Here is a 12,069-nt window from a genome sequence, read left to right on the forward strand (position 1 = left end):
TCCCTGTATTCTCTGTTGCATCCATACTAGTCGGAGATGAAATTTGATTTTTCTTTTTTTTTTTTTCCTTTTTACAGGCAGAGTGGACAGTGAGAGAGAGAGACAGAGAGAAAGGTCTTCCTTTTGCCGTTGGTTCACCCTCCAATGGCCGCCGCGGCCAGCGCGCTGCAGCCGGCGCACTGCGCTGATCCGAAGGCAGGAGCCAGGTGCTTATCCTGGTCTCCCATGCGGGTGCAGGGTCCAAGCACTTGGGCTATCCTCCACTGCACTCCCGGGCCACAGCAGAGAGCTGGCCTGGAAGAGGGGCAACCAGGACAGGATCCAGCGCCCTGACCGGGACTAGAACCTGGTGTGCCGGCGCCGCAAGGTGGAGGATTAGCCTAGTGAGCCACGGCGCCAGCCGAAATTTGATTTTTATCTCTCCTTTACCCATTGTGTCAAGTGGATCACCCGTTGTTATAATTTGTCGTCAAGATTTCTTCAGGCGGAGATCCAAGGTGGCTGGATAGGGAAAAGATGTGCTGAGTTTGACCATGAGTGGGTAACAGAAGAAAATGAGAGTAACTGCTTTCCCAGGGGAGAGTTGGAGAGACACTCGCAGTGGAAATTTCACAGAAAGAAGAGAGACGTCATGGAGCAGAGTGGACAGTATGAACACCACCGCTAACGCCTGCAGGGGGCTGGAGGAGACACCATCTTCTTGGAAGGAGATGAGAGATGGCTGGTGATATTACCTGAGGGAGAACCTTGTGGACCACACTGACTTGGAGTCTGGCCTGGAGCGCTAGTGCAGGGACAGGGTGCTCACCTAACCCCATGATGGGAGAGCGCATCGTCTTCTTCCCATACCCCACAAGGGTGCCCAGCAACGAGCAGGGAGGAAGCACCACCTTCTGAACATGAGTGGAGGCTGCAGCGGCTTGCACTGCATATCAGAGGGATAAATCTGCGGTCCCCACTGACTTTGAGTCAGGCTGGAGGGTAGACCCTCTGCTCCCTGTGTCTGACGGAGCCATGCACACTATAACTGTGGGAACTCTGTGACTGCACTATAGGGCATGGGGTGTAGCTGGGTCCCTGGGAAATCAGTGTCTGGCTTCAGAGGGCCAACGTTCTCTGAGTGCCTGGGATGGGTCATTGCAGGGGGTTCCATACTCACACAAATCCTTTGTGTGGTTCATGTGCCAGTGTGGATGGGTTACACAGCCACTATAGGCTCACCCTGGCCAGAGAGGAGTTGAGGCTGTGATCACGCCAGCAAACAAGATCATAACCTCCCCACTGCTAAATTAGAGGAGCTCGGGCCGGCGCTGTGGCACAGTGGGTGAAAGCCTGGCCTACAGCACCAGCATTCCATGTGGGCACTGGTTTGAGTCCTGGCTGCTCCACTTTAGATCCAGCTCTCTGTTATGGCCTGGGAAAGCAATAAAAGATGACCCAAGTCCTTGGGCCCCTGCACCCATATGGGAGGAGGAAGCACCTGGCTCCTGGCTTCGGATCAACGCAGTGTGCCAGCGCCAGCCACAGCGGCCATATGGGGGGGTGCGGTGAACCAACGGAAGGAAGACCTTTCTCTCTGTCTCTCTCTCTCACTGTCTAACTCTGCCTGTCAAAAAATAAGTAAATAAATAAATAAATAAAATAGAAGAGCTCTACCAGGGTGTTAACCTAGACCCTTGGCACACCCTTGAGCACTGATTGGAGCTCCCTGGCCCCACCCAGCGCATGCCTCTGGATAGCCACTGAAGGAGCAGACATTCCACTAAGCCACAGAGGCACATTGCAAGATAAAAGCCACTGGAGGAGAAAGCCAAGTGTTTCCACAAATGCCTAAAAATAAATGTAGAAATATAAGAAACATGAACAAGGAAGACAATGACTCCCTAAAAGGAACACAATACAGCAAAGTATGATCAGCAGTTGACTTGATGAGATACAACTTTTTTCTCTTTTCCTGTCAAATATTTTCCCTGTCATGAATATGTATTTCCTTTTATAATTGGTCAATTTTATTTATAAACAAATATCAAACCCTACTTCCTTGTCTATAATTTTATTATCTGACAAAGGGAGTTGGGTAGAGCATTCACAGAGCTGTTTAGCAGTCGGTTCAGGGGTCAGCATAGTGAATACTTGTGTATTTTAACCTTTGCAGGCCTTGTAATCCCTATTGAAATTATTCAGCCCAGGGCCGTTGTTGTGGTGTAGTGAGTAAAGCCGCTGCCTGTAGTGCTGGCATTCCATATAGTCGCTGGTTTGAGACTTGCTGCTCTACTTTTGATCCAGCTCTCTGCTATGGTCTGGGAAAGCAGTGGAAGATGGCCCAAGTCCTTGGCCCCTGCACCTGCGTGGGAGACTCCTGGTTTCAGATCGGGCCCAGCTCTTGCTGTTGCAGCCATTTGGGGAATGAACCAGCAGATGGAAGACCTTGCTCTCTAATTCTGCCTTTCAAATAAATAAATCTTAAAAAAAAAAAACAAAACAAAAACTATTCAGCCCTTCCTTTGTATACAGCACAATAGACATAGATAATAAGTAAATAAATAGAAGTGGGTTTCTTACCCAAAAACTTTATTTATGGATACTGATCCTTGAATTTCATATAATTTGCATGTGTCACTTTTCTTCTTTTGTTCTTTTTTTATTATTATTATTATTTTTGACAGGCAGAGTGGACAGTGAGAGAGAGAGACAGAGAGAGAAAGGTCTTCCTTTGCCGTTGGTTCACTCTCCAATGGCCGCCGCTGCGGCCGGCGCACCGCACTGATCCGATGGCAGGAGCCAGGATCCAGGTGCTTTTTCCTGGTCTCCCATGGGGTGCAGGGCCCAAGCACCTGGGCCATCCTCCACTGCACTCCCTGGCCATAGCAGAGAGCTGGCCTGGAAGAGGGGCAACCGGGACAGAATCTGGCGCCCCAACCGGGACTAGAACCCGGTGTGCCGGCGCCGCAAGGTGGAGGATTAGCCTATTGAGCCACGGCGCCGGCCTCTTCTTTTGTTCTTCCTCATTCTCAGGCTAGAAAAACACACTTGAGTGTTTGAGACCCATAGGCCGTAATTTGCTAACTAGAGGAAATCAGAATTGTAACGAATGAAACACATCACAGTTATGCTGGACGTTCCCAACAGAGATGGCCAATCAACTTTGTGTTTATTTTTTTAAAAAGATTTATTTATTTATTCGAAAGAGTTACACAGAGAGAGAAGAGGCAGAGAGAGAGGTCTTCCATCTGATGGTTCACTCCCCAATTAGCCACAACAGCTGGAGCTGCACCAATCTGAAGCCAGGAGCTTCTTGCAGGTCTCCCAAGTGGGTGCGGGGGTCCAAGGGCTGGGCCATCTTCTACTGCTTTCCCAGGCCACAGCAGAGAGCTGGATGAGAAGCAGAGCAGCCGGGTCTTAAACCGGCACCCATATGGGATGCCAGCGCTTCAGGCCAGGGGGTTAACCCGCTGCGCCATAGCGCTGGCCCCTGTGTTTATTTTAATTTGTGATTTCTCTGCATCTTCTTTTCCTTTACTTAAAAGATTTGCTATTCACTTGGACGTCTCAGGAAAAGAATGTCAAGTCATTTTCCTGAAACATTAATGTAGGAACAGGATGATCTGTGGAAAAAAATAGTCAAACAAATCCAGGTCTATAAAAAATTTTCTGTGTTTGGCATTTCTGGAAAAGACAAATATGATGTATCTTTGATATGACAGTAATAAGGAATGATGAGAACGAACAAAATATTGTAGGATCACATAAGAGGCAGAGTAATTCTGCTGACAGAAGACAATTTTTATTGGAGAAAGTGGGAAGAAACACTCCAGGAGGGGGACATGGCATTAGGTAGTCATGGAAAAAACAGACGTTGCAGAAGGCAAGTGTTTTAAAATTGCATCACTAGGCAGTATCATGGAAAAATTGCTTTTGTGGAACTCAAAAATTTTTTAACAGTAAATAACTCAAGTGAGAAACGCTTATAAAAAATTAGTCCTGAAGAAAATCACACCACTGTAGGCTGAAGGCAGCAACTTTTTTTTTGGTAACATACAGCATCATCTTTCTTGTTCTTCTACTTCAAGAAATCTTTTTCACATTTTGCTGATCACAGCAAAAATATAGTGAGTGTAATGATAAGCAGTTGCTTCCACTACAAAATGTAGAAAATAATTGAAAGATCTCATTTTTAACTATGTAGAAACCATGCAAATCCAATAAGAGCACATATTTTTGTTTTGTTTTGAAGATTTATTTGAAAGGAAGACTTAGAGAGAAGGAGGGCGAGAATGAGAGGGAGAGACCCATCTTCTATTTGCTGGTTCATTCCACAAATGCCTGCAACAGCCAGAGCTGGGCCATGTGGAAGCCAGGAGTCTAGAATTGCATCCTGGTCTCCGACTAGAGTGGCCACCATCTGCGGCTTTCTCAGTTGCTTTAGCAGGGAGCTGGATTGGAAATGGAGCAGCTAGGACTAGAACTGGTGATCATACGGGATGCGGACATCACAGGCATTGGCTTAACTTACTGTGGAGCAACACCAGCCCCATGGGCAAGAGATACACTTTAAAATGCCAATGAGTGTATTGAGCCAACAGGGAAAGATAAAGTTTCAACAAATACTTACCATCTTTAAAATCCATCCTAATTCCCCACACCATAGGTAACTTCATAACACTGTTTGCCCCCACTGGGGCTATTTGCATTTAAAACTGTGTGAATGGAAGAGCTGGCCCCATACAAACTCTCCATGCTCTCATCCAGACTTCCTGAGGGCCCCATTCCAGAGGTCACGGGTAAGGCTAGCTGCTCTTCTGCTTGAACTATTTTCTGTCTGTGTAATTCTAGTTCCAAGCATGTAACGCTAGATGCTGGGCCTGCTCAGAAATGGAGTGCCTTGGTTTCCACCTAAAAGCATTAAAGAAGAGTTCTCTTTACACCTAAGATTCTAGGCCTGGCAACCTTATTGAGAAAACACTGGAGTTCAAATACCCACGTATTTGCCCTGTTGCACACCCACTTTAACAGCACAACACAAATTGTGTCGCTGAAGAATTGTAGGCTTTCATGTGTTTCATTACAGAAACCTGAACAGGGCGGATTAACCAAATCCCATTTGGACTTAAGGCAGCTGGAAACCTCTTCAAGCCAGCTCAGTTGCAGAGTGGTGGCAAGGCAGAAAACCATATTCCGGTTTCAATTCAAGAGGGCCTTCACGCTATAGTCTCCATTTTAAGATTTCATGACTCAAAAAACCTTCCATTAAAAAAAATTATTCTGTTCCTTAGGTCTTCTCACTACCATATGTCCATGGCGATTGACTTGAGCATCAAGGAGCGCCCTGGCCTTGAGTGAAACCACATGAAGCGCGCAGCACGGAGTCAGGGCAGCCAGGTCTTTTTACAGAGCCCGAGTTTCAATCACTCGTAATCTTCTGGGTACCCGAGGAAAATTCCGGATACAGAAAAGGGTCCAATTTGCTTTAAGAGACTTTTATGGGAACGATGTAAATGATCCGAACTCCACGCCTCAGGAGAAGCAAACGTCTCCAACGGCTACCGCTCCGAAGCACCTGCCGTTCCGCCCCCGACCCCACCCACCGCAGTCTGAGGGTCGCTCTAGGGGTCGCGGTAGGAAGACCCTTGCCCTGCGGAAGCTTCCGGCGCTGGACCCAACAGGGTGTGCACCACAGCCCCATGGGCGGTCCCGGAAGTGACGTAGGGACGCGCCCTCCATTTTGTGGAACGCCAGCGCTACTAAGTGCGTCAGTTGTCGAGAGGCGTAGACGAGTTAAGTTCTGGTCTGCAGGGAGGTTGACGACTCCGTCGCAGACTACGGACCTCTCTGGGTCTCAGCTGCCAAAGATCCTGTCCGGTAGGTGAGTGGCTCACTTTGAGGGCAAGGCTTCTCGGATCGAGGCTTCTCCATGGCCCCTCAGGTCGCGAGTGGTCGGGGCTGCTCTCTTTGCGGAGGACGGCGTCTAATGAACGCAGTTGACTCGAGGTGGGCGCTGGGGCACGTCTCCCTTTTGGTGTTGCTTGAGGGGTAGTGAAGGTGGAGGGGTGGTCATGTTTGCGGTCGTTTGTACACAGGGGTTGCGCGCCCCTCCCTGCCACTCTTGCGGCTTCGTTATCCAGCCGCCCCGAGTCGTGGGCCTAGGCGGCTCTGACTTTTGCTCAGGGTGTGGCGCGGGGGCCACCTGCGGGCGGGCAGAATGAGTCCGGAATGGTGGCACCGGGGAGGGAGAGGGAGAATTTGGCTCGCGCTACTCTGCCCGGCGCTGACTCCGCGGCCGCCATCTTGGGGCCGCCGAGTGCCCGCCCTTCGTTGTGTGCGCAGGCGCGGCCGCGGTCTCGCGAGACGCAGGTTCCCGCCCCCTGTGACGCGCCGGGCCTCTGCCATTGGGCTGGTCTCGCGGAGGGCGGGGTCGGCTCCGCCTGCGGTTCTCGGCCTTTCCTAACTGCGGCAGAAGGGAGGGGGCCGGGGCGTCGCGCGGCGGCGCGGCTGCGCAGTGCGAGAGGTGGCAGTGGGCGTTGCGGTTGCTGCGGTCCGGGGCCCCGGGGGTAGGGGGAGAGCCGGGGGGTCGCGTTGGGAGGCGGCCGTGTTGTCACCCTGCCGGGTAAAAGTTTTAAGCTACGTGTGATGCGTTCGGTGGCTTCTTCCGGCATTCCTCTGCGCCCTTCATTGGTATTGTCTCGATTGATTGATTCTCTGGCAGGAAGCGCTAGCCGGACACCATGAGCGGCTGTCGAGTGTTCATCGGGAGGCTAAATCCGGCGGCCAGGGAGAAAGACGTGGAGAGGTTCTTCAAGGGCTACGGACGGATAAGGGATATTGATCTGAAAAGGGGTTTTGGTTTCGTGGTGAGTATTCAGAACAAGGGTTGTTGAGTGGGTAAAGCTTTGGGTGAGCAGTACCGTGTCCAGGTAGAATATTGTGTCTGCAGCATAAAAGTTAGCGAATTGTCTTAAAGAACCCGCTGGCTGACTGGGATCCCCAGCCGAGTCACCCTCTTGATGAGGTTTATCTGCGTGGTCATGTCTTGATGCTCTGCCTCCCCTCCCCTGCCCTGCTTTTAGTGTTTGTATGTTGTGTCCACACATGCAGCCGCGCTAAGCGTCTTACACTTTATTGTAGGAATTCGAGGATCCCAGGGATGCAGATGATGCCGTATATGAACTTGATGGAAAAGAACTTTGCAGTGAAAGGTGAGAGGTTCTTAGTGCAAAATGGAGCAGACCAAGGCGGCCGGGATGTTATCTTAAACAGGGCTCGCTCCCGTACAGCTTGAGTGTATAACGCGGGCTCGTTCTTGTTTCTGTAGGGTAACTATTGAACACGCTCGGGCTCGGTCTCGAGGTGGAAGAGGTAGAGGACGATATTCTGACCGATTTAGTAGTCGCAGACCTCGAAATGATAGACGGTATGTGATGGGCGGAGGACTGCTGCTGATTCTGGCTACCGGGACTTGGTTTAAGCCTGAGGAACCATTAACAGTAAATGATGCTGGGACTTGAGTCTGGTGTGTTCCTGTGTTAGCTCACTGGTCCTGGTGAGTCTGTAATGAGTCACAGAATAACACAGAAAGTGTTGATGGAAGTCACCTGGTGACTTGTCACGGCTGAGTGTTTGAGCTTGTCCAGGGTTGAACACTAGAAGTGCGCTCGGCACTGCATTGCTTCCATTGTGAATACTCATTTTCTTCCTCAGAAATGCTCCACCTGTAAGAACAGAAAATCGACTTATAGTTGAGAATTTATCCTCAAGAGTCAGCTGGCAGGTTTGTTGAAATACGGTTTTTGCGTTATTTTGATGTGGATTTTTTTAAAAGAAATATTAATGGGTAGCTAATGTTTTATTAATGTTTTAAAATTAAAAGTAATTTTATCTTTAATTAATTTATTTTAATGGAATTGTAATTGTAAAGTTAAATTAATTAATTGTAATTGGGGGATATTTTATTATTAACTAATCAAATGTAAATGTTTTGAGGATATTTTTCTTGTTTTGAAAAATCAATTTTAACCAAATATTAAACCCTTTATTTGCCAGCCTATCTGTGTCGTTGGCCTTATGACGAGGAGTGCCTGTGGGTTATCCTAATCGTTGTCTTGGTCACTCTTGGTTGGGCCTGGTTGACTTTGCCAGTCAGCTCCTACAGTGATCAATTGGCCACCTCTAGATCTGTGTTTGCCGGTCTAGACGTAATCGGTGCACTTCCTTGAAGTGCCAGGTTGCAGCGATCCCAGAGCGTTGATAACGTGATCTGATCCCTAAGTTGAAAGCTGTCTTCCTGTAACGCTTCCGAATAAGAGGTCCTGGTCGAAAAGAGTTGAAAGATACGCAATTAGGTGTTCGTTGGCGTCCTGATCGCAGTGCAGTGGTCCTTGGTAACTGCTCAAGAGTAGAACATGTCTGCATCGCCAGTAGTCCGCTGATAGGGAGGGGCTGTGCGATTAAAGGCTTCCAGCGATTGGGTAGTATCCTTCAAGTGGGTGGCGAAGAGCCAGTCGGGCCTATGTCATGAAGGTTTCTCCGACCGATAAATGGTTTGCTGCTTGACTAGCCTAGGGAAATATTAATAAAGGTAAAGTAAACTTTTTTAATGGCATATGGGGCACAAAATAACTGGTGTCTTGTAAATGTTCTGTTTTTTTTTTTTTTTAATATAAATCTTCTACTTTAGTCTTTACTTTAAAATTTGTATTGTTTCTTTTTGTTTTTTTGTTTTTTTGTTTGTTTTTTTCCCCTTTGTACTGAACTCAGTATAGACTAATACTACTTTAATGTTAAAATCTGAATTTCCTTTAGCATTTTGCTTAAAAGCAATATGCTATTTGCTTATTTCGTGCCCTGATAGATACTTTTTGAATTCTGATAGAATACAAGTGTGGTAAATGCCATGTTTGTATATCTAACATCTTCTCTTTCAGTAGTCTTGTTTTTATACCATGTGCTTGTTTGTGTGTCACCTTTCCTCTTCTCCGCATAACACAATTATCTTGTGTTAAGGATCTCAAAGATTTCATGAGGCAAGCTGGGGAAGTAACCTTTGCGGATGCACATCGACCTAAATTAAATGAAGGGTGAGTGTATATTGGAGATTGTGAAAGCCTTTAAATACCCTAACTTTTTTTCCATAGATAAGACTTACGATTTGGATGTACTGGAATGTAGTGGTTCTCCACTGGAGACAAATGTGGCTGCACAGGGGACACGAGGCAGTGCCTGGAGATAAATTTGCTTGTAAAAACTGGTTGGGCGTGCTGCTGGCATGTAGCAGGTAGAAGCCAGGCATGCTGTTACAGCACCCCACAATATACAGGATAGTTAATCCACAATAAAGAATTACCTGGCCAAAATGTCAGCAGTGCCAAGAGTTGACTCTAAGGAGTGTTGTCTGTCAGAAATAAGGCTTGATGCAGCAAGAGCAAAACAGAGGAACTGCTCATCTACACCGTTTGCAAGATAATGGGGTGTATATATTCTGAAAATGGTTTTTTTTCCTCCCATCATTTTAGGGTGGTTGAGTTTGCCTCTTATGGTGATTTAAAGAATGCTATTGAAAAACTTTCTGGAAAGGAAATAAATGGGAGAAAAATAAAATTAATCGAAGGCAGCAAAAGACACAGGTATTTTTAATAATTCCAAATCACAGGGGCTTTTTAATGGGTTTGTGGGGCTTATCACATGGGCTGACCCTCCCCCCCTTCTTTTCTCATAGTAGGTCAAGAAGCAGGTCTCGATCCCGGACCAGGAGTTCCTCTAGGTCTCGTAGCCGGTCTCGTTCCCGTAGTCGCAAGTCTTACAGCCGTTCAAGAAGCAGGAGCCGGAGCCGAAGCAAATCTCGTTCTGTTAGTAGGTCTCCTGCGCCTGAGAAGAGCCAGAAACGTGGTTCTTCAAGTAGATCTAAGTCTCCAGCATCTGTGGATCGCCAGAGATCCAGGTCCAGGTCCAGGTCCAGGTCCAGGTCCAGGTCCAGATCAGTTGACAGTGGCAATTAAACTGTAAATAACTTGCCCAGGGGGCCTTTTTTTAAAAAAACAAAAAACAAAAAACAAATTCCCAAACCATACTTGCTAAAAATTCTGGTAAGTATGTGCTTTTCTGTGGGGGTGGGGTTTGGAGGGGGGTGGGGTTGGGCTGGATATCTTTGTAGATGTGGACCACCAAGGGGTTGTTGAAAACTAATTGTATTAAATGTCTTTTGATAAGCCTTCTGCTCACATTTTTTGTGAATGTCTGAAGTATATAGTTTGTGTATATTGACAGAGCTCTTTTATAACTAAAGCAAATTTAATTTTTTTGTACTAGAAAAAAATTTGAACATTTTAGTTCCTGGTTGTTCAAGTATCTTAATTCAAAATTAGTTTAATGCCTCAATTAAACTAATTAACAGCTTTGGCCATTTAAAAGAGCTCTGAATTTGCTTGTACATAAAGGCTTAATTTGAGTTTTCCTTGTTAGGGTTACGGGTATCCTCCTACCCACCCTTTAACAGCTGCAGGACAGACAAATTAAAAGCAGCTGTTTGTTATTGATAATAAAATACTACAAAACTGCTTTTTGTCCTTGTCTGAAGAAGTCCCCTGCTATATACTCCTCCCACTCCTGTCTTCATACAGTATGTTTTAGGACATTCCAGACTAGTGAAAAGATGCTCAGAGAAGTTAGTAAACTGTTCAGAATCGATGACTGAGTGGTGTTTAGAGTTTCCTCCTATGTTCCTCTCCCCCATGTTTTCCCTTTATCACTTTATTATATTAGCATCAGTATGTTCAGGTAGCAAATGACAGTATTTAACGTGTTCCTTGTCTACTTTGAAGGTTTAATGGTCCAGTTTTAATCCTCACAGATATGTAGCTTTTTAACCGTAAACATAAATGCTTAAGGCACTCTAACCTGCAGCTTCTTTTAGTCCTGAGACGTGTGTTAGAACGTGTGTTCTGGTGAAAATGAGTGAAAACTCCCTTTAAGCCCTGTACTTGAACATTCAGATCCTACCCAGTAAGAACTTTATGGTTCTTAGAAATCTTGAAGAATGGTGCCGGCGCCGTGGCTCAATAGGCTAATCCTCCACCTTGCGGCGCCGGCACACCGGGTTCTAGTCCCGGTCGGGGCGCCGGATTCTGTCCCGGTTGCCCCCCTTCCAGGCCAGCCCTCTGCTGTGGCCAGGGAGTGCAGTGGAGGATGGCCCAGGTGCTTGGGCCCTGCACCCCATGGGAGACCAGGAGAAGCACCTGGCTCCTGGCTCCTGCCATCGGATCAGCGCGGTGCGCCGGCTGCAGCGGCGGCCATTGGAGGGTGAACCAACGGCAAAAGGAAGACCTTTCTCTCTGTCTCTCTCTCACTGTCCACTCTGCCTGTCAAAAAAAAAAAAAAAAAAAAGAAATCTTGAAGAATGGTTAGATTTTAGTCTTCTGTTTGGGTATTGTGCTACAGAAGTATTTGACAACAAATAGCATCTATTTAATAGGAATTATAAGGAACTATTTTAAGTGCCTTATCTTGTGTGTTTCTTCAGTCTTCAAAATTACATGAGAAAATTTGGGGACTTTTCCAAGAACAGTGAAACGGTAGTGAATCCAGATTGTGTCTCGATCCAGGAGCCCAGAACCACACACTTATTGTTGCAGCATTTGAGGGATATTGAGGGAGGCAGAAGAACTTTCTATAAAATGTGGGGGTTGCGGAGTGGAAATCTGTATCCTTGTGTAAAGGCCAAGACTAGAGCTTAAATGATTGTTTCAATAGGCTGAAGCTAGAAGTTGGTGGCATACTTGTTAATTTGAGGGAATTGGGTTTATATCTATGGCAAAACTTAACCATTTTTCTTTTGTAATCCTCAGAGGTTGTACAAGAGACCTTGATTGCAAAAAGCAAAGTCCTCACCTTCCCAAGTGGTAATACTCAGTATTGTATACTTGGGCCATGCAGTGGTTACTGTTTTTATTCCAGCCCCCTCCCCACCAAAAAATACCAGAGGCTAAGAAACTGAGTTCAAAAAATTTAGTTTGAACTAAAAAGGAGTGTAAATATATCCTAAATGTTTTAGGACCAACCTTTGTAGAGTGTGGTGTAACC

The 12,069-nt window shown here is 46.7% G+C and overlaps 1 protein-coding gene and 1 long non-coding RNA gene across 4 annotated transcripts; one reads left to right on the forward strand and one right to left on the reverse strand.

Moving 5' to 3' along the window:
* Positions 1-3,150: 3,150 nt before the first annotated feature.
* On the reverse strand, positions 3,151-4,818 carry LOC138847204 (uncharacterized). The gene is made up of 2 exons (XR_011384881.1): positions 4,613-4,818; positions 3,151-3,605 (listed from the first exon to the last, which is right to left on the reverse strand). It is a non-coding gene; the product is annotated as an uncharacterized lncRNA (long non-coding RNA).
* Positions 4,819-5,704: 886 nt separating this feature from the next.
* SRSF5 (serine and arginine rich splicing factor 5) lies at positions 5,705-10,547 on the forward strand. 3 transcript variants are annotated; one of them, XM_008248574.4, is made up of 8 exons: positions 5,705-5,988; positions 6,704-6,848; positions 7,123-7,193; positions 7,310-7,408; positions 7,696-7,765; positions 8,998-9,071; positions 9,507-9,617; positions 9,710-10,547. In XM_008248574.4, exons 2-8 carry the CDS (start codon positions 6,723-6,725, stop codon positions 9,987-9,989), a joined length of 831 nt encoding a protein of 276 aa, XP_008246796.1. In that variant the 5' UTR covers positions 5,705-5,988; positions 6,704-6,722; the 3' UTR covers positions 9,990-10,547. The 3 variants fall into 3 exon arrangements, with proteins under 3 accessions (XP_008246796.1, XP_008246794.1, XP_008246797.1); XM_008248572.4 differs by having other exon boundaries at positions 5,705-5,863; XM_008248575.4 differs by having other exon boundaries at positions 5,716-5,859.
* The last annotated feature ends 1,522 nt before the right edge of the window (positions 10,548-12,069 follow it).

Source organism: Oryctolagus cuniculus, chromosome 20 (genome assembly GCF_964237555.1).
Source record: "Oryctolagus cuniculus chromosome 20, mOryCun1.1, whole genome shotgun sequence".
In the NCBI taxonomy this organism is placed as follows: domain Eukaryota; kingdom Metazoa; phylum Chordata; class Mammalia; order Lagomorpha; family Leporidae; genus Oryctolagus; species Oryctolagus cuniculus.